This window comes from Anolis carolinensis, unplaced genomic scaffold, assembly GCF_035594765.1.
Source record: "Anolis carolinensis isolate JA03-04 unplaced genomic scaffold, rAnoCar3.1.pri scaffold_13, whole genome shotgun sequence".
Taxonomy (NCBI): domain Eukaryota; kingdom Metazoa; phylum Chordata; class Lepidosauria; order Squamata; family Dactyloidae; genus Anolis; species Anolis carolinensis.
The window spans coordinates 436,635-458,034 of record NW_026943824.1 but is presented as its reverse complement, the minus strand read 5'-3'; the positions used below and the strand labels follow the sequence as shown (position 1 = coordinate 458,034).

The following is a 21,400-nucleotide window of genomic DNA, read 5'->3' as shown; positions in this document are numbered from 1 at the left end:
CTGCTCTCTTTGCAGTCATGCCAGTGGCCGCATGACCTTGGAGGTGTCTATGGACATGCAGATGTGAGTAGATCAATAGGTACTGCTCTGGCGGGAAGGTAACTGCGCTCTTTGCAGTCATGCCAGTGGCCGCATGACCTTGGAGGTGTCTATGGACATGCAAATGTGAGTAGATCAATAGGTACTGCTCTGGCGGGAAGGTAACTGCGCTCTTTGCAGTCATGCCAGTGGCCGCATGACCTTGGAGGTGTCTATGGACATGCAGATGTGAGTAGATCAATAGGTACTGCTCTGGCGGGAAGGTAACTGCGCTCTTTGCAGTCATGCCAGTGGCCGCATGACCTTGGAGGTGTCTATGGACATGCAAATGTGAGTAGATCAATAGGTACTGCTCTGGCGGGAAAGTAACTGCGCTCTTTGCAGTCATGCCAGTGGCCGCATGACCTTGGAGGTGTCTATGGACATGCAGATGTGAGTAGATCAATAGGTACTGCTCTGGCGGGAAGGTAACTGCGCTCTTTGCAGTCATGCCAGTGGCCGCATGACCTTGGAGGTGTCTATGGACATGCAGATGTGAGTAGATCAATAGGTACTGCTCTGGCGGGAAGGTAACTGCGCTCTTTGCAGGCATGCCAGTGGCCGCATGACCTTGGAGGTGTCTATGGACATGCAAATGTGAGTAGATCAATAGGTACTGCTCTGGCGGGAAGGTAACGGTGCTCTTTGCAGTCATGCCAGTGGCCGTATGACCTTGGAGGTGTCTATGGACAACGCCGGTTCTTCGGCTTAGAAATGGAGATGAGCATCAACCCCCAGAGTTGGACGGACATGACTAGACTTAATGTCAGGGGAAAACCTTTACCTTTAGGCTGTAATATAACCGCAATCAATAAGAGTGGGAGATGTCATGATTTTAGTGGTGATTTTATTATAGTTTTTAAAAAAGAACAATGTTACTTTATAAACATGAAGCAGTGTTGTATGTTTCCCCCTTTCCACAAAATATAATAGAAAGTTCAGAAAGAAGCCGTCAATTGGTTCCATCCAGGCAGGCCCTGTCATATGGGGGGATGCAGCACAATGAGTCCTGTAAGTATAATCCAAGCTCACAGGGTTTTAATAGGGCTCTGAATGGAGCAGCATCTGGCGCCTTCTGTCTCCCTGGCAGTTAGCAAAAAAGTCACAATTGCTTATCTGTGCCCTTGCTGTTGGTGGTGTTTTGCTCCAGAGTGGTCTAGGAGCTTGTAACAGATCGCTGGCAAACAAACAAAAAGGATATTGTGTTTAGGCAGAGGAGTCGTCAAAGGGAAAAAGGCCCTCCTGGTAACTTTTTTGGTGCAACTGTGTTAGGCTGGCATCTCTCCGGTGATTACTTTGGGTCATAAAGGATAAATTAAGGACAGGTTGCATAATGCCAGGAAACACATGGTCATGTCTCCAGCAGTTTTGTTGCTGCTGCTGCTAGAGTTACTGTTGATATTAGTGCAGTAAATATGTAAGAAAGTATTGAAGATGATGTATTATTGGGCTTTGCACCAGTACCACATGTTTACTACATGTTTTTGTAATATTTGTCTTGTGAATGGTACGTGTTGTGTTTGGTATGCTTACATGGGTTATAGTTACGGGCATGGTGGGATTACAATCCCAGTTGAATGGAAGCTATTAGCAGCACAGCTTGGGACACAGCATGGCATTAAGAAACGGAAAATAAGGCTTTGACATGAATGTAGAAACCAGCAGGGCATAGGCAAGTTCTGAATGTCAAGTTAATGGAACTACAGGTGAGAAATATTACATTAACCAGTGAGAAAAAACTGACCTTACTGTACTAGGTTTTTTTATTGATTTGTGATCATCCCAAGGAGATGACCAATAACTTTCTTTTAACTTGATTTCTAAGAAGATAATTTATATTGAATGCATTTACACTGAGGCAGCTTGCATCACCAAGGGCAAAAACATATATATTGTGAGTAATCGTGCTTGCAAGTAGCCACTTCACGGTGTCCAATAATGCAGTGGGACTGCCAAAAAAATTCATTGAATGGCCTCACAGCTTCAAAGCCTGACTGCTTCCTGTCTGGGGGAATCCTTTGTTGGGAGGTGTTAACTGGCCCTGATTGTTCCCTGTCTGGAATTCTCCTTTTTTTTTTTGAGTGTTGTTCTTTATTTACAGTCCTGATTTTAGTTCTTTTTAATACTGGTAGCCAGATTTTGTTCATTTTCATGGTTTCCTCCTTTCTGCTGAAATTGTCCACCTGCTTGTAGATTCCAGTGGCTTCTCTGTGTAGTAGCCTGGCATGTTTGTTGTTAGAGTGGTCCAGCATTTCTGTGTTCTCCAATAATATGCAGTGTCCAGGTTGCTATGGCTGACTTCACTGGTTGAGTTAGTCTGCAGTGCCTTTCATGTTCCTCAGAGGTGATTTTGCAATATATCTAATAATTTTATTTTTATATCCTTCCTCCATCTCTCCGAAGAGAGAGCTTACATGGGGACAAGCACGATCCAACAAAAAAATAAAACCAAACATAGGTTAAAACCTATCTCAATAGAGTCAACAACATTACAGCAAGACATTGAAAACACCATCATCAATAGCCAATAGTCTGAGCAATAATGGATACTGAAATTCCGGTGGGGGGGGGGGGGGAGAGAGAGAGAGAATTGCGTGATAGAATTTCAGAAAAAGGCTGGTAGACAAAAATGCAAGGGCTGATAATAAATTAGAAGTAGAAGAGCAATGTATTTTGTGTTTTAATTGTAATTGAATTATTTAATTGTTCATTTTATTAGATTGTTGTGTTGACACTGTTTTTAGTTATTGATGCTTGTTTTAATTTGTTATGTTTTGTCTCTGTTTTGAGCCTGGTCCCATATTAGCCACCCCGATTCCCTTCGGGGAGATGGTGGCAGGATAGAAGAATAAAGTATTATTATTATTATTATTATTATTATTATTAATGTCAGTTTAAAACACTAAACCTATAGGAGGAAGGACAGGGATAAAGTGCAGGAACTGCTGGTAGATATAGTTGGGGGCCGAATATCTTGTGAACTTCTTAATCGAATTTTGCAAGCTCTGGGTTGTTGTGTGTTTTCCGGGTTGTCTGGCCATGTTCCAGAAGTATTCTCTCCTGATGTTTCTCCCATATCTATGGCAGGCATCCTCAGAGGTTGTAAGGTATATGGAGAATATTTGCAAACTTGGTGGTGGTCTCCCATCCACAGCCTAACAAGGGCCGGACCTTGCTTAGCTCCTAAGATCAGAGGAGATGTGGTGACTTTAGGGCGCGTAGGCCGTGCTCTGCCTTGTTGTTTTGTCGCCCAAACTGCACTATCATTGGATTTAATGGAAGTCGGAGCTGTAATTCCAAGGTCTCTGGAGTAAGAGCTGAAATTTAATTTTGTAAAAAGCGGCTCTACTTCATTCCTTTCCCAACCACAACTTTAAAAAAAATATAACAAGACAGGTATACATTGTAAACAGCCACCCTTGCAGGTTGCCTAGGAAAACAACCAAAGCATTCAGTGGGAGTGGAATAATTCTCTTTGCAAAAGTGTCGCTTCTTGCTGCTTTAAATAAAAAGGGCGAGAAAACTCCATGGAAACGCGTAACTATAAATAAAATTCCCCCGTGTGCCTGGAGGATGGGTATGAAGGGGTTAAACCTTGTGGGCAGGCTAAAGTGGCTTGGTCCAATAAATTCAAAGTCTGCCCCTGACTGACAATGGGAGCTTTCAGAGGCTGGATTGGATTAGTCTGATCCTTCAGGCTTTGTTGAGGCTTGGAAGCCATTTTGGGATTCTGCAGTGTGTGTGGAATAGGGATGTAATGTGCTGTCAACTCTGAAATACGGGGCGGAATTCCCTCGCTCAGGCCCAGGACAGCATGCCGGTTTGGAGGATGATGGTGCCTTTTGCGGAGTGAACGATGCCGCACTTTGGGGGAGATCCAGGTTTGGAGGTGTACCTCTGCTGATGTTTTTCTGGTCCCTTGTGCAGGTCTGAGAGGTGAACTGGGGAGCTTGAGTTTGCTTTTACCATCTCAGCCTCAACAAGAAGTTAGCTGGATTATTTATTCTTAGTGAGCCCTAATAAGCAATTTGTCTTTCCCCTAAATTCTGGATCAATTGCAGAACGATTTGGGGCGGATTTTAAAAATCACTCCCCCTTTACAGGGTCCTTTTATGTGCCATACATCCTAGATCAGGCATGGGCAAACTTTGGCCCTCCGAGTGTTTTGGACTTCAACTCCCACAATTCCTAACAGCCTACCGGCTGTTAGGAATTGTGGGAGTTGAAGTCCAAAACACCCGGAGGGCCGAAGTTTGCCCATACCTGTCCTAGATGCTTGGCATGTTTATAAACTCCAGTTCCTATAATACGAATATGTCTCTGAATTCATAATAAATAAGCTACAATTCAGATGTTATCATACATTTTCCCTTTTAGTAACCACGGTTTAGGTAATACAACAGTTAGAGCTTGTACCAAGTGCTGCAGATAGTACAACAGATAGTAACATCTGCCTGTCAAAACATCTGACTTTTACATGTGGTTCTGAAGTTTTGTGCTAGTTTTTCGTATTTGCTCAAAGCTCTTTGCTTTCCCAGCCTGTTTCAAATCGGCAACATTGAGGTGGATGTGTGAGAGACTGACTGTGCACAGTGTTCGATAGTACCTTTTAAGAGAATGGAAATCTTACATTTTGGGGAGTGATTAATTCGGGAACTCAAAAAAAAAAAAAACAGCCAACTTTTGAAGGTAGCCACAATGTTTTTAGTTAATTTATCCAGCAACTTCCTGCTTGTGTTAATGATCTGCAACATATTTGAGTAAAAGGAGTATTATTTGCAGCTTGGCGTGTTTTGAAGAGAGGCTTTACTGTTTTGCATACTATTGTTTGAAAATAGCCACATTGTTTTGAAAGTGTTTTGCAGCAACAGATGTCCATTTCTGAACTCTAGCCATGGATATTTTTAAAATTTGTTTGCTCACGGATACCCTCTCTTTTTCAGTTTTACCTCATTTTTTTGCTTCTTACTAATTTCTACATTACTGGTACTCATGTGTCCCTATATCGTCCAAAAGTGTATTTCCAAAAAAAATCTGTGAACACGTAAACATATTCCTTTGGCATTGCTCTGAAAATGTCAAAAGTGAAAGTAAAACAGGGATTTGGGTTTTTGGGGAATGTTGTTATGCTAAATGCATACTTTTTCCACAACTGTCAAAAAAGGGGCTTTAACTAAAAAGATGTCCATGGTTCTGAAGTTGCAGTAACTTTGAAATGTGGCATGTAACTTTCAGCAGCATCTTTGTACCACTCTCTTTTAAACAGGGCATTTGAGTACTTATTGTGTTGTCTTCCTTGCCACCTAGACCAGGATATCAAAAGCCTTTTTTTAAAAGTATTTTACCTGTTTTTAATGTACACTGGGTCCGTCATTGTGAACCACCCTGTATTTTCAGGTGCTGAATTGGAAAACTAATAAACATTGACCCATGCACATTAGTTCACATATTTGATATCTCTATCAATTCAGCTGTCACTTAGTTTTGATTAAAAGTCGATGCTGATGTTCCAGTGATATTTTTAAAGCACTTTTGAATTGATTTTTTATGTTTCATATCTAAGTTAAAGTGTTTGAAAGTCCATAAGGAGACCCCTATTTTACGGTTTACTCTTAACACCTCAAATCTTACTGAGACACATATAAAATTATCAAAGCTGTTTTACTTTTCAATAAATAGAAGTTGTTCTGGGAGGGACCAACAGTACACGGGGGAATAAATCTGAGGTCACTTTTGGACTTAGAATGCCCATTTTTTAATAAATGCACACATCAGTTTCCAAAAACCTTGTTGGTGGCTGCATCTCTTCCCCTTTCCCTGATAACTTCCCCTTGACCAAGAAAAGGGGGTGTTCTTTCATCTTTAAGCATTAACACTCCATCAAAGACATTTTAAATAACTTCTTGGCCTTTTTTTTCAACAGAAAGATGAAGACATTAATAGCTTGTGGTGGGTGCTTCCAACAGCCTGTGTGGTGTTGGTTTCTGAAAATATAACAGGGACAGAAGAATCCAAGACAGGAATAAAATATATTAGTTTTTTCACTTGAAAGCTTACTGTGGAAAAGGAATCCTAATGATTAAGCATCCCATCTCCGGGTTGCAAATAATAGCTATGCCCCCAGTTCTAGTGGAATTCAGTCACGGTTCACTATATACACTTCTGTTTGTGCCTATTAAAAATCCTTCTCCGGTAGTCTAACATTTCATATGTGGGTTCCAGGAGGGTGACGACAGCTGTTGAGCATCTAAGTCTAAATTAGATTTGTTGATGGCAATGCTGTTTGCTAAGTAACAGTGACTCTTAGCTGTGTTTAGCCCAGGGGAAAATGTAGGCAAAACCATGTTTCTGATTCCTTCCTCAGGACTGCTGGATCTTTGTTGAATGGGCTGTTTTGCGGTTTTGTGCATGCAACTACTATGGGCTGTTTGGGACAGTATGCAATCCAGTCACCAATCCACATACCTGTCATTCATTTCTGTTCCTTTCTTTGCCAGCTTTAACTGTGGTTTAAGTATGATATCTAAACCAGGGTAGCCATTGAAACCTCAGACCCAGTAAATTAGAATGCACATTTAAATCAGTGGATTGGATCTAGATACAGCTACTTATTAAAAACACACCCAGTGAAATTAGTAAGACTTTGTTTACTAGTCAACCTAATGTTTACGTATATGTTACATTTATGTCCTGCCTTGATCAAAATTGCCCAAAATTGAAACAAGCTTACTTCTAAATGGATACTTTTGTAGGATACTGTGTACATGTTTTTCACAAATAAAGCAACTTTAAAAATAATAATAAAAGTGAAGCAAAACTGCCTAGCAGTGCAGTTGGCATCTCTCTGTCTGTTGTATTGTAGTAACTTATAGGGAGTTGGAATAGAAATCTTGGCACGTAACGTATCTAGCCTGCTTGCAGCAACACAGGAATAGGGTGTGCCCGGTTATCTTTGAAATAGACGTAATGGATTCTAGCTAACCTGGAGATATCGTTTCCTTAGGAATTTTAAGAATGCGTGCCTTTCCAGGTAATGTAGTTAAATGCTTTTGTGGCTTTGTTCTTGTAAAATACTCTGGTATTTGAGTTTTCAAACTTTCAGCTTGAACATGAACCCAGAGCCTTACTGAGTGAACAGAACTAGTCAGATCCTCCAAATCTTTCAGATGTTCTTGGGCTGAAACAAGTTTCGGTCATGCAGAACTCCCATAACTCTTGATTTGTGATTCATTGATTTGGAACGGTGTTCTGAATCATCCTCCCTGGTGCTTCCACAAGCACCTTTGGCTTCTTCCAGCAGCTGGTTAAATTGGTCCTAGAAAAGCACCCATTCCTTTAAAAACACATGCAATGTTTTGTGGAGCTTCGTCAGTAGCGAAAGTGGCCTACTAAAGGCTCCTGAAAAGTTCTCCAGAAGAGGAAGCGTTTGGGGTCATGCAACGTTTGATAAGGGATATCTCACACTGGCACTCGCAGTCAAAATGCACACTGCTTCTGACACTCTTACGCTCTTTTTTTCCACCTCCGGCATGATTTGCCGTATTTTGAAATACAGGCTGGACCAAGCAAGAGCTTTCCTTTTCTTTCTTTTGTCTAAAACTGTTACACTGCTGTATTTTTTCACCTTCCCACAGTATGATTTGAAACGGTGACTATGGATTTTTCACGTCTTCACACGTACACCCCTCCCCAGTGTGTCCCAGAGAACACTGGCTATACTTATGCACTCAGGTGAGAACCTTAGTCGTCGTAGACACAAACTGGTACCCAATAAAACCTGGTTTCTGTGTTGTGGGCTGGTGGGGAACTGAGGCAGGGGCCTTGGAGTTGATGAGAAGAGCTCTGCGTGTTTCCTTTTCTTGGCTTAATGTAGTAGTTTTGTTTTTGTTTCTGAACATGGTTTTTATGCCAACTCAACTGGGGATTAAGCAGTGACTCATGATTTGTCAGTCACTGTAAGGAAAAACATTTCAGAGTCACACCCAAATATCATTGTTTTGGTTCATAACTGTGGGGGGTGGGATTCGGTAATACCAATAATATAGTTCTGTTATTTTGCTGGATGTCAAATGTTCATCATTTTCCCCAAACAAGGACAGTGGGATTAGTTTACTGCTACTTCCAAGTACATTATTTATTTAATAAGTGGTGTCAATAATAACCCTTTTATGTTGTGTGGAGTTGACCTCTGGCTGTATTAATGATTCAGTTGTTGCTAGTGTCGCTAGTGAACACAAATTCGGACTGGCAGCAGCTGCCCTTAGTGCCTGGCACTTCGTTTCAATGAAGTGTTTGTAACCATCCCTGGCAGGAGCAGAATACAAACAGCTGTACAATGGCCACAGCCAGCGAGAGCTCTATGAGACACCTTGTTTTGCAAAGAGGTTATTCCTATTTCAGTCTATATCTCATGATCTGCTTGGTGTTCAGACGGGCTAATATTTCAGCACTGGTCTTGCAGCCATAAAAAGGAGTTGTTTGCAGGTGAGAGAAGTAAGTGGCAGTAGGAGAGTGCATCACTTATTCTGACCCACCATAGAAACCAAGAGAGCTAACAGAGAAGGAAATGCAATATATGGATGTAAGAGGACTAGACTTCTCAATCACTCTGCTGCCAGGCTCAACAAATAAATAAACATTTCCCAGGATAGCCATTTTCCTGGACTTGTTCCCACAGGCATTAGCCAGGTAGACCTTTCAGTGACCCTGGTCCAGCTAATCGGGGTCACAATATAAATTGTATTATTATGCGTGGCCTAATTCTCAGGCGCATACATAGCAAATCTGTGTCTCCTCTGTACTCTTTCAAGCAGCAGGTGGGGAGAGCTCACATGATGCACTGCTGACTTTGTAGTTTCCAGATACAGGTTCTTGCTTCTGTTAGGAATTGTGGGAGTTAAAGTCCAAAACACCTGGAGGACCGAAGTTTGCCCATTCCTGGGTTACCTGCTCTGAGTCTGCTCTACAATCTGACACTTATGCAAAAAAAGCTTAATTTTCTTTTTCACTTGCCTTTTTGTTACAGCTCAAGTTACTCCACAGCTGCTCTGGATTTTGAGAAAGAGCACAATCTGGACCCCGTGTTTGACTCTCCGAGAATGTCCAGGCGCAGCTTGCGCTCGTCCGCCGCCGCATACAGCACGACCAAGGATGCTTCCAGTGAAAAGGTCTATGCCGCCGGAAGCAGCATCTCCTATTCTGGGAAGAAAACTTTGGTAGACCAATCATCGAAGTAAGCTTTCCTTTTGAATCGTGTTACTTACCTGCCCACTGAAGAGCACATTAAAAAGCAACAGATCTCATCGCAAGGTCAACTTCCAAACTATGCTTAGTGCAAACCACAGTTCGATATTATGCCTAGACTGAGTCTTCTCTGATCAACATAATTTTAATGCATGTTCAGTGGTGTTTCAGAGAAGGAAAGCCAGTCTGTTTTGTTAGTATAGGCACTAATTTAATTTAGAAGGTTTTGTTTATTTCTGTTCTCACAAGTATTTTATCCCCCCTTCCCCTGGTCATCATGTTAAATATGTTAAGTATTGGTATGCTTACTGTTGGTGAATTTCCTACACTTCTATTTGGCATTTTTTTATTTTTTTCTTCCAAGGATTACAAAACAACATAAAAGTGTGGCCAAACAATCCGTCTCTGTCAAATACAACACAAGGAAAAACGCGCCCAGCTCTTCCGTTTTCAGCCACAGTAGTTTCAGTAGTCACGCAAGTGATGGGTCTTTCATGTCAACCATATTGGACGAGTCCTCAATACAGGAGCAGACTGCCGTTGACCATTTTTGGGGTAAGGAACAATAAACTACTGTATACCGTTCTTTTTATATGTTTGTGCATACACACTTTTTATTGCTCTTAATCAGGAAACTTCGGCCCTCCAGGAGTTGCACCAAAATATATGGATTGCAATTGGAATGGCACCACTTACAGAATCCTAGAGTTGGAAAGAGACCGCATGGGACCACATGTTTGTTTGCTTGTTTGCATGGAGACACAGTTGTACTTTGCAAGGAAGCCACTGGCTCTAGTGTCAGGAGTGCGGGACGGGATGCCCCGCAAAAGCAGCACTGCTCTCGGAGAAGACCTTGAGCCTGTGTGAGCAGAGAAAGGTGCCGTCGTAGTTCTAGGCTGTGTGCTCCTAGTCCTAGGCCTCCCTTTCGCTCAGGTCGAAAGCACTCGTGGTAACGTCTAGTGCCGTATTTCAACTGTTGGCTGTGGCATTAACAGCCTTGTTTCGCTGCTGTGTGTTAGAGCAAAAAAAAAAAAAGCAGTAACTAAGCAACAGAAACATCATGTGTTTCCAAATATCTAGCCTGCTCGATAGTCACATGGGAAATAAGAGATAGGTTTTTGTTGCTTTACATTTCCATCCCCGAAATGTAAAATCCTTGGTAGACAATACCAATGACTTTTAAAAGAATTTTAAAGCACTTTCTGTATGTAGTAATATTTTTCATACTGCTTCACATTTACGATCATAGAAATAGTATCTATGTCCTAAAAAGCTGGACGTCCTCGAATTCAAACTATCCATCTCTTTTATTTTTAGGGCTTGATGATGATGGTGATCTCAAAGGTAATGGCGTAGTGTTGTCTGTCTTTATTGCTTCTGTCCTCTATTCATTGGCTTCGTCGATGAGATTGTCTCTTGCGATTCAACAGGTGGAGATGCGACGGTGATCCAGGCCAACGGAGACATCACGGCGACAGAGAACCAGAGTGTGCTGAGCAATGGCTATACCTGCAACGACTGCAGCATGCTTTCAGAGCGGAAGGAAGTCCTCACGGCATACTCGGCACCTCGCTTGCCATCCTCAAGAATTTATTCCAGGGATCGAAGCCAAAAACACAAGTCCAGTGAGTCTCTTTTCCATTTCCTGGAATTCATAGTGTTGGGAAATGTTGCATGAATCAGATGTTTCTGCCAAGCTGAAGATTTGCTTTGTTTACATTTTTCTTGGCATGGTCATTTCGTTTATTTAGTTCCTATATTGGTCTTTACACCTGAACAGTATGTAATCCATTTAATAGAAGAATAAAAATGCTGGTATTTCTCCTTGGAACAGTAATAGATAAAATTATTTGTGGCCAAAAGGGAAGTCATTCCACCTTCCTATTCCCTGGTGAAGAACAAACATCCTCTGCCTACTTGGATCAGCATTGCGTATCTCTTGATCAGCCAGTTGAGAATGGAGTAAAACAATGTTGTTCTGCTGCTCTTTTAATAGGGGGCCTCTATTTCTACACAAATAAGATTCGGCAAGTGGCCGCGCACATCACCACATCTTTCACATCACTCATAGTGCAGCTCTTTCAAATGGTCTTGCTGAAGCTGGGCTATGATTGTAAAGGTACCCTTTTGTTTTTAGATTGTCTTCTCCTCTGTCCATCAACGCCACACCTTTTAAAAATGGGTATCTCGGTCTTTTGATCTGATTCACTGGGCAGCTTTCTGGCATCTTGCACAGTAATCTCTCTGGCTTCGTTCTTGCACTCACTTTTGCAGCCTTTATCCTTCTTTTCTCTTGGAAGCCTCAAAATACAATGTGCAATAGTAGTGTGGATTTTCTCCTCTTCTCCCCACCTCCCATTACAAAATGCCATGCAATGTATATATGTATGTATGTATGTATGTATGTATGTAGGGAAAGCTTATACTTTAGCTTGCCTTGCAGATCGGTTGACATTCTCTCAGCTTTTAAAGCTCTGGATGGTTTTTCTCTCTCGTTTATTGTCAGTAACTCTGGATAGGTTTCTTGGGAACTTCTTGACTCCACAAGAACTATTTATCTGTCTGTGTTATAAGCATATGATAACTATATGGGTGCACTGAGGGTTTAAACATGCACACCCAAAGGAGGAAGGTTTTGTGCTTACGACTTCTCCATCCATTCCTCAGAAAACAACTCTGAACTTCCTTCCTTTTCTTTTCTTCCTTTCAGCACTTCACTAGCAAGATCTTTTCGTATATGCATACTGCTATCTTTCCTTTTGAAAGCAGCTTTTGCAATTAAAAATCAATGGCACAAGCTTGCTATTGGGAAGACCCTTGGGTTGTACTCTCCCCTCCTGATGTGTTAATTTCTAATTTTTCCCTTTTTCCTTCTCTCTTTTGCGCTGTAGCTCACTCCAATTACTGTGGGAGCATGAATGTAAAAGAATTTCTCAGGGAAGATGGCCACCTGGGGATGAATGGTGAATCCTTATGTAAGTACAACTATTATTATTATTATTCTCATTGAAACTTGGTTTAGAAGTCTGCATGTCACTGCGACCTCTCATAGTTTTGTGGAGGCTTGAAAAACATTGCATGTTGGCCATGATTCATCATCCTGCTCTCAGGGAAATCGTAAAAAGTTCTTTTGTGGATGATCCAAAGTTACTTCTGAAGATGAGGACATCCCAAAAGCTCTTGCCCTTATAGCCATGCGGTTTCCAAGCTTTGGTGGGTACAATCAGGCCTAACAGAGCCCCACTTTTTGTTGGAGATAGCAAACGTCTCAAGCCTCCTCTATTTAATGTTTTGTCTGTTTATAATGTGTCGTTTATTTCCTGAAGTGTATGTCTTCTTTGGTTTGCAGTTTTCTTAGCTCTATGTACTTGAAGCTGTGGGATGGGTCTGCAGGCCATGTGACTGGTTCAGTGACTGTTTAGAATGTAGTTTAAAAGGATGACAGTTGAAGAAGACAGTTGAGGCTTGAGTCTGTTTGAGTACAGAAGCCAGTGTTAGAATTTAGAAGTCAGGTGAGGCTTGAGTTCTTTGGAAGTAAGACTGTTACAAAGGAAAGCTGTACAGAGCAATATACTTTTGAAGAGGCTGTTGAAGACTATAAGTTAAAGATACAAACTGAAATGTTTTAAAATTTAACCTGACAAGAAATGTGCCTGTATATTTAAATACATGACATTGTGAGTAAAACAATCATATTATTTTAAAGAAGTCTACTCGAATCTTTGTTTGCCGAGAGCGTGAAATAGAAATCTTTGTTTGTGAAGAGCGTGAAATAGAAACAAGTTATATGCCCAGTGATTATCTATTACTCAATAAACTAAAGGAACACCCCTGAAACTCCGCTACCCAATAGGTTATGATCCTAACAGGTCATAATCCAATAGTCGAATACTTTTCTTCCCTTGTGTTGCTGCCCACTTCCATGTGGCAGAATCACACCAGGAGCAGTGCTGAAAGTAGCTTCCGATCTGTGCAACAACCTAAGCTTGTAGCACACACTTTGGACTTGAAGAGCGTTTGTATGGATATTATCTGTAATGTTTTTGGTTCCCCCTGTGTCTTTGTTTGTAGATTTTACTGGTGAATGTCTTATATTAATCGATTGTTACCCACAACCAACAGGTGATGACTGTAAGGGGAAGAAACACCTTGAAACACACACAACAGCCCACATGCAATCCTCAAGGTCTAAAAGAGTAGCAAGGACCATTTGGCACATCTTTTCTTATGCAGGTTGACTTGTACCTTTTTTTGGTTTCGTTTATGTGTGTGCGTGTGTGTGTTTTGATTTATTTTGCTTCTTCATCACAGTCTCTTCGCTCTTAAAAATCTTCAGTGCTCTATTAAAAACTAGATTAGAGACTTAAGAATAACATATGCCCATCACCTCTTGCTGTGATTTTAGGCCGACCCCTGCTGCCAGGGAAACTTGGCACAGATCATAATCCCCATTCTATGCATGTCACAGAACACCAGGAAAGCGGGATACTAAAACAGAACTAAAAACAGAATAATGCACATGCAAAAAGGGGGTCTTAGGGAAGAATGCCTATATAACAGGTATGGGCCAACTTGGGCCCTCCCTCCCGGTGTTTTGGACCTCAACTCCCACAATTCCTGGCCCCAGGCCCCTTCCTTTTCCCCCTCAGACGCTTAAGCCAGTGTCCATTACTGATGACCTATCAGCAGGTGGCTACATATATAAGGAGGATGAAATAATCCATCTTCCTCTCTCCTATGTGACTCAGTGTGAATATCTGCCTGTGTCATATGAGATTATCTGATCACTTAAGCGTCTGAGGGGGGGAAGGAAGGGGCCTGGGGTTGTTGGGAATGGTGGGAGTTGAAGTCCAAAACACCTGGAAGGCCAAAGTTTGCCCATGTGTGCTCTAAACCCATTCATGGCCCTGGCTTTGTGCCTACTCCAGTATCTTTAAATCAGAATGTAAACTCTAAAAACAAAACAGTCCCGGGAATGGTTATGTTGGGGAGCAAGTCCCACTGCATCCATACTTGTATAACCTTTAAGTGTCAATGCACCACATCTGGATGTATACCCCTTTTGATAAAAAAAGATCGAGATAAAACAGCATGTAGTTGTAGAGCTGAAATAGTGGCTGCTGCTCCCAACCATATCTTTCTTGTAGCAGAACAAACCTACCTGGATTGTATTGCTAAGAAAATCACAGCCAGCATGGCGACTCACAGTATTGGTTTAGGATTCTGGGAATATTAGCAGAACAATAAAATAGAAAGTCATCCATGACTGGGCTAGAAGCTTTCATCTGTACACATCCCCATTGTCTTTTTACTCCATTTCAGCAGATCTGTCCATCTGAAGCCTGTATAGTATTTTTCTCTACATTCTTACTGTCTGCTAGATACAAATTTGTTTACCTTTTAAATTATCGTATGGTAATAAGGTAATTATTGACATATTGAAACAGCTCCAATGAAAGCATGTTCACAAAACCAGTTGTGTGTCTCTACCTGTTAATCAGTCCATGGAAAGTAGAGCTTTATAATGCTGTCAAACTTAGAATAATGTTATCTCTCATGTTTTTTTCTGATTTGATACTTGTGTTTTCCTTTGTGTAGGGCTTTGAAGTCAAGCTTAATGATTGCCAATATCAATTTTCATTGGAAATGGACCCCATTTTCTGTGTTCATATTCATCTGTGTTGTACTAGGTTTCTTCTTGCTTCATGTGTTGCAAAGAATGGGGACAGCAGGATGGTTTGTGTCCAGGAAGGTTGTTTCACTCCTTTGGCTGGCTGTTGTGTCTCCAGGTTACTATTGTTCGTGCGTGTGTGTCTGTGCATGAATTGCATGCGCGAATGGTCTCCGTCTTTTGATCATCCTTGCGTCTTGCATGAGATTGTATCCGGTGATTACTTGGATTGTGTCTTTAAGACTGCTTCAAACATTGCACGCTTCCTTCAATGAGAAAGACCCCAGAGCTTGCTTGTACCACCAAAGAGGGTGCGCAAGCAAGATTATTATTGTGACTATTATTTACTTTAATTCTACCCCGCCCTTCTCACCCTGAAGGGGACTCAAAGGGGCTCACAAATAATGGAAAAAATTCAAAATATAGTCAGTGCAGACCCGTATAGTCAGTGTAGACCCATATAATGCATCATATGGTTAGTGAAAACCCACACAATGCACCGTATGTTCAGTGTAGACCCATATAATGTATTATATAATCACAATGCATCATATGAAGGTCATATAGAGATTCAGATATTTCGCCTACCACACACCTTATCCACACACCAACTATTTCTTCCTGGGCAGTTTCTGTTTCCTATTTCTTCCATTGCCCTGCCCAGATCTGCCTTCCCGAAAATCCCCATGTTTTTATTTCCAGAGGAGGCCATGGAAAGTATCTACATTCAGACTGGGGTGCAACACGCATCTTGTTTTAAGCAGCCTTTGGCTTATTCCCTTGTCGTTGCTTCGCATGTTCTTGATGGCAAAAGATGACTTTTCTCAGCGGGAGGACTGCCTCCCTGTAGCTCCGTGAGACGCCTGACTCGGTTGCCTTCTCCTAAGGTTGTTGGAGTGAGACTGTGAATGATAAACCGTAGACCTGCAGTGCTGCTTTCTAAACTCCTTGCTGCTTGGTTCCCATGAATTTATTTGCATGAGCCGCCCATGTCATTAATAAGAGGCCAAGTTCCAATTGTGTATTTCTGTCGGGTCCTGCTCCTGCAAACCAGAATTGGTGGCAAGCAACCCCTTTCAAAATGTAATGTTGGGGAATTCTCCGGAGAAGAACCTTGGATGTTGCGAAGTCCCAGTTCCACTCATCATTGGAAACTGGTGTATATATGGAACTTGGCTGTGGAATATAGTCCGAAACATACATGTGGTAACTTGCCAACATCTATCTATTCCATCGATTTGCATCCTACAAACCTTCTCTCTTCAACATTTTCCTATATTTCTGCTCCGCCTCCTCTTAAGCCAGTGGTTTTCAAACTATGTTCCAGGGAAGCATAGGTTTTTGGGTCTGATAGCAAGCCTCTTCGTAACCATCATCCTTTTATTCTTGTGTTGTTTTCCCATAGCAGTGTCACATTTTTATTTTAAGTGGCTTCGAGTACCATCTGGAAAAATTTCCATAACCAAAAACTAAATTTCTTGGTAATGGAAATTCAATAATTTATTATTTATTTATTTACTACATTTATATCCCGCTCTTCTCACCCCGGAGGGGACTCAGAGCGGCTAACAAATCAAATGTACATACAATATATTATTATCATAGAACAATATAAGCATTAAATTACTATATTGTACTATATCATTATACTGTAATATTGTTAGTAATATTACATGTAATGTATAATAATATATAATGTAATATATAATAGTTGCAATCCGAGATGTAAACATAATCATGCAATAGTATAAACAGCTATTAATATACACTCAGATTAATCCACTAATACATTGTATCTAGCCTTTGTCGCTGAGCCAGCAGAGCCCAGAAATCTCCAATTTATTATTATGTTTATTATTATATTTATTGTGGCTTTTTCGCCACAAAGGAGACTCAAAGTAGCTTCCATGAAAAACATTTCAATACCATTTTAAAATACACAAATATTAAGACAGAATGAACTCTCGCCTCCCTCTGAACTGGGCAGAAAGGCCAGACTTAGGAACAAGCATCAGGTTTCATAAGGTTCCTCGCTAATGGGAGTACCTGAGTGAACTCCAAAGGCCCCCGAATATGGCCCAGTGCCTTCTGCAAAGCACAGGGATTTGTATCCACCTTACTGATTGATGTGGAGAAGCTTCCCTGGAACCTAAACCGTTTGAAAACAGCTGCCTTGCCTTATTCTGGTGCCTTTTGGCTCACTTGTCCCATCCGTTCTCCTCCAGGGAAGGCAGCGGCAGGAGTGTTCTGGTGGCTGGGGACTGGGTGGTATCAACTCGTGACCCTGATCTCTTTGCTGAATGTGTTTCTTCTTACAAGGTATGTGAACATATATTATTATTATTATTATTATTTTGCAGAATCTGATTCCAGGTATATTTGTAAGCCTGGGGGAGTCCTTTGTTGTGAGGTGTTAGCTGGCCCTGATTGATTCCTGCCTGGAATCCCCCAGTTTTCTGAGTGTTGTTCTTTATTTAGAAACAGCCAGGGCCAGCCAATTAGAACCAATTAGGAAATGACATTGATAACCCAGGGACAGAAGTCCTGTTCCATTAATAGTGTGGCTGGGAGTGTGTGTTTGGAGTCAATGATAGTCGTAATTCTGTTTTGGAATCACTTAGCCTTCGGAGTTATATTGAGCAAACACACACGTATATATTCAGGCTCCTCATTGGTGTGACAAACGTGTTTACGTGAAATTCCGTTGTCTCTTTTCCAGATGCCTTCCAAAGATTTTCAGGTTATTGTTGTTTCTTCTCCCATTATTGCTGCTGCTAGGTGAGTGGATACTTGGATTATTGCCGTTTTATGCAAAAGGTAGTTAGGTCACCCTCCATGTTCTCTTAAATTCTGTGTTCTTTTTTCCGACAGTAGAGGATGATAGATCTCAGTGGTATTAAGGTGGACATTAAGCCACCAGTTGAAAAAAATACGAAGCATAACAGATAGTATCGTAGTATGTACTATGTATGTACTTAGTGTGCTATATTTTATATTTTAACTATGTTGATTGGGCTTGTCCCCATGTAAGCTGCCCGAGTCCCTTCGGGGAGATGGAGGCGGGGTAAAAAAATAAAATTATTCCATTATTATTATCTAGAGCAAATTTTATAAGGGTACCATAAATCAACAATATTTGAGAGACCATTGCATTTGGCACATTATATTTAATTCTGTCTTAATGTTTTGCATGTTTGTATATTTTAATTTATATGCTAATGCTTTTATGTCAACCCGCATTGAATTTCCTTTGGGAGAGATAAAGCAGAGTATAAATATGAATATAATAATAATAATAATAATAATAATAATAATAATAATAATAATAATAACAACAACAACAACAATAATAACACTGGGTGCCGTGCCAAAAGATCTCAGCCGGCATTTGGAAACAATAGACATTGACAAAATCACCATCTGCCAACTGCAAAAGGCCACCCTACTGGGATCTGCACACATCATCCGAAAATACATCACACAGTCCTAGACACTTGGGAAGTGTTCGACTTGTGGTTTTGCGAAACGAAATCCAGCATATCTGTTTTGTTTGCTGTGCCATACAACATCGTTGTGTTGATGATAATAACAACAATAATAATAATAAACAACGCTTGCGAAGTGTTCGACTTGTGATTTTGTGATATGAAATCCAGCATATCTTTCTTGTTTGCTGTGTAATACTATGTCATGTCAATAATAATAATAATAATAATAGTTGTGGGTTAAAGGCCAGTTCCCTGCTCACACACAGAAGAGTATTAAACTCTACTTGTTCACCTTGCAGATTCTTACAGCTAGTTTTATCTTGTTGACTTGACTTTGAAATGTTGAGAAACGTTCCCTTTTCCTTTTAGGAGAATCTTACGCTTGTCTTTTTGCATCTTCCTGATTCAGGTTTGTGGCACTGGGGCACTGAAGGGTTCCTCTCCGTATTCCCAGCCTTGAATTGGACGAGCTTCCACAGAACGTACAGGTGGGAAGACGCTGCAACAGTTGTTGAACCTCATCCAGGCTCACCGTATGCCGTTCAGCACTCAGAAGTAAGCTGTGCTTCACAGGCTCTTTCCACAAAGCAGGCAAATGGTGATGGGAGTTGTTGCAGAAGCATTCTCTCCTGACATTTTGCCCACATCTATGGCAGGCATTCTCAGAGGTTGCCTGCCATAGATGTCCAGAAAACTCACAGCAACCCAATTTTTCTAGTTTTTAACGGAGAGATGTGGCAGGAACAATATATAAACATGTCCTCATCCATTTTTAGGAAACCATGAAGTTCTTTGATGCAAGTCGCGTGCGTGAGCTGGAAAAGCAATTGGCCTTAATGTCTGAGAGGTGGCACCACCGGGAGGAAGAATACAGTAAAATGCTGCTTCTGCTGCAGAACATGCAGGACCAAGTGGCCCAGATGAACGACAAGAGCGAAACCTTGATATTGATTAAAAACATTGTGGGCCAGCACCTGAAAGAGATGCAACCCGATCAGACAGCGGTAATTCTGTGTTAGAGCTCTTTTCTTACAGCTCAGCCATTTTAAAGCAGTTGTTATGCTTGCTTTATGTATGTATGTGTTATGCTTCTATTTTGGAAAGGGAACTGACACGATGAATTGGAATTTGTGTGGGTTGAGCATAAGCTTTCTCCGTTGTGTGCTCAAAGGCAATCATTTCACCCATTGTATTCTTGTCGCTCGTACTAGGGAGCACGCCATTAACTTTTTTTGTTAATGAAGTTTTGATATAAAACTACAATCTAATGTATTCAAAACCAATTCATATTATTTTTTCAGAGCTCAGTTTCAAGAGGCAAATAATAATATGTGTTGTCGAAGGCTTTCATGGCTTGAATAACTGGGTTGTTGTTGTTGTTGTTATTATTATTATTTTCCTTTTCTGTTTGAGAAAGTATTTTAGCTTAACTGGGAATTCTGCTTAAGTTTGGCTTTACATGCACACAAATTACAAAAGCTGCTGCAGTCAAAGATGAGAAAAATTCCAAAGACTTAGTTGCATCTGGTATCATGGTAAATACATTTTAGAACAAAGTTGTGCCATTTTGTTTTCAAAGAAGGATGCCTTGGCCTTGCATCAAGAACACGAATGGCGCATCGGGGCTTTGGAAGATCTCCTTGCAAAACTCTCCGAAAAATCTGAGGTAAAAGATCGGCTTATTCTTACTTAATGCTCAGTAATGAAGGCTGTCATTACCAAGGATAATGTCTGGAAGCAAAATCCAGGGGAGGCTTTGAAACAGATATGCTCAGAAGGAGAGTGGAAGGAGAATAAGAGGGATATGTTTGCATTTTACAGCTTCCCAAACAACCTTGCAAGGAGTCCCAAGTGAGACTTCCGGGAACACAAATGCCCACTATGCTCAAAAATTCCAAATCAAAATTAAGTTTGGCATTTTAAAAGGAAATCATATACCTCTTTATAGGAGGTGATGTTGTGTTTTATAGTTTTGATAAATTAACTTTGTTGTGATTGGTATGCGTTTTATATTGTTGTATTTTATTGTACAGTAGAGTCCCACTTATCCAAGGTTCTATATTATCCAAGGCAGTCTGCCTTTTAGTAGTCATTGTTTTTGTAGTCAATGTTGCCATGTGCTAAATTCGTAAATACAGTAATTACTACATAGTATTACCGTGTATTGAACTGCTTTTTCTGTCAATTTCTTGTAAAACATGATCCTTTGGTGCTTAATTTGTAAAATCATCATGTAATTTTATGTTTAATAGGCTTTTTTCTTAATCCCTCCTTATTATCCAAGATTTTCACTTATCCAATGTTCTGCCGGCCCGTTTATCTTGGATAAGTGAGACTCTACTGTATATTGTTGGGCCTGGTTCCCACGTGAAGCCACCAAGTCCCCTCGGGGAGATGGGGCAGGATTCAAGAATAAAATTGTTGTTGTTGTTGTTGTTGTTGTTGTTGTTGTTGTTGTTGTTGTTGTTGTTATTATTATTATTATTATTATTAAACGGTGTGCAGAAACAGCCCAGATTAAGTGTCCTGGCTTTGATCCCTCAAGATTTCACTCGCGAGAGAGAGAGAGAAGGATCAGACAGAAAGAAGGGCGGATTCCCCTCCCCTCCTTGCAAATAAGATTAGAAACCCCTCTGTTCCAGCCTTGTGGTCAAGAGTCTTATGCGGGGCTCCATATGTCCGGTGGCATTGCTTGCCCTCCAAAAGGAAAGAGAACTGAGCTTTCCTTTCCTGCCACTTTTCCCCTTCCCCCATCACCATATGTTGAGCTAATTGGCAAAAGTTGGATTATAACAGCAAACACCTTAGAGGGTTTTTTCCCAAGCCACATGCAACGTGTACTGGAAATAGAGCATTGCTCCTCTAGCATTATACAGGAATGCTATAATGATGCCTTGCATAGAGTTTGATATCTAATATA

General features: G+C 40.9%; 1 protein-coding gene across 12 annotated transcripts in view; it reads left to right on the top strand.

Annotated features, from left to right (window-relative positions):
• sun1 (Sad1 and UNC84 domain containing 1) overlaps positions 1-21,400 on the top strand; it is a 29,536-nt gene that overhangs the window by 1,499 nt on the left and 6,637 nt on the right. Inside the window, exons 1-15 of one of the 12 annotated variants that reach the window (XM_062964337.1) lie at positions 3,763-3,959; positions 7,713-7,809; positions 9,104-9,310; positions 9,686-9,876; positions 10,639-10,665; positions 10,752-10,946; positions 11,318-11,440; positions 12,213-12,296; positions 13,444-13,554; positions 15,012-15,110; positions 17,218-17,311; positions 17,712-17,770; positions 18,890-19,035; positions 19,257-19,484; positions 20,063-20,146. In XM_062964337.1, the coding sequence (XP_062820407.1) occupies positions 7,733-7,809; positions 9,104-9,310; positions 9,686-9,876; positions 10,639-10,665; positions 10,752-10,946; positions 11,318-11,440; positions 12,213-12,296; positions 13,444-13,554; positions 15,012-15,110; positions 17,218-17,311; positions 17,712-17,770; positions 18,890-19,035; positions 19,257-19,484; positions 20,063-20,146 (1,725 nt within the window). In that variant the 5' untranslated portion in view covers positions 3,763-3,959; positions 7,713-7,732. The other 11 variants (XM_062964333.1, XM_062964334.1, XM_062964336.1 and 8 more) reach the window with 11 other exon arrangements.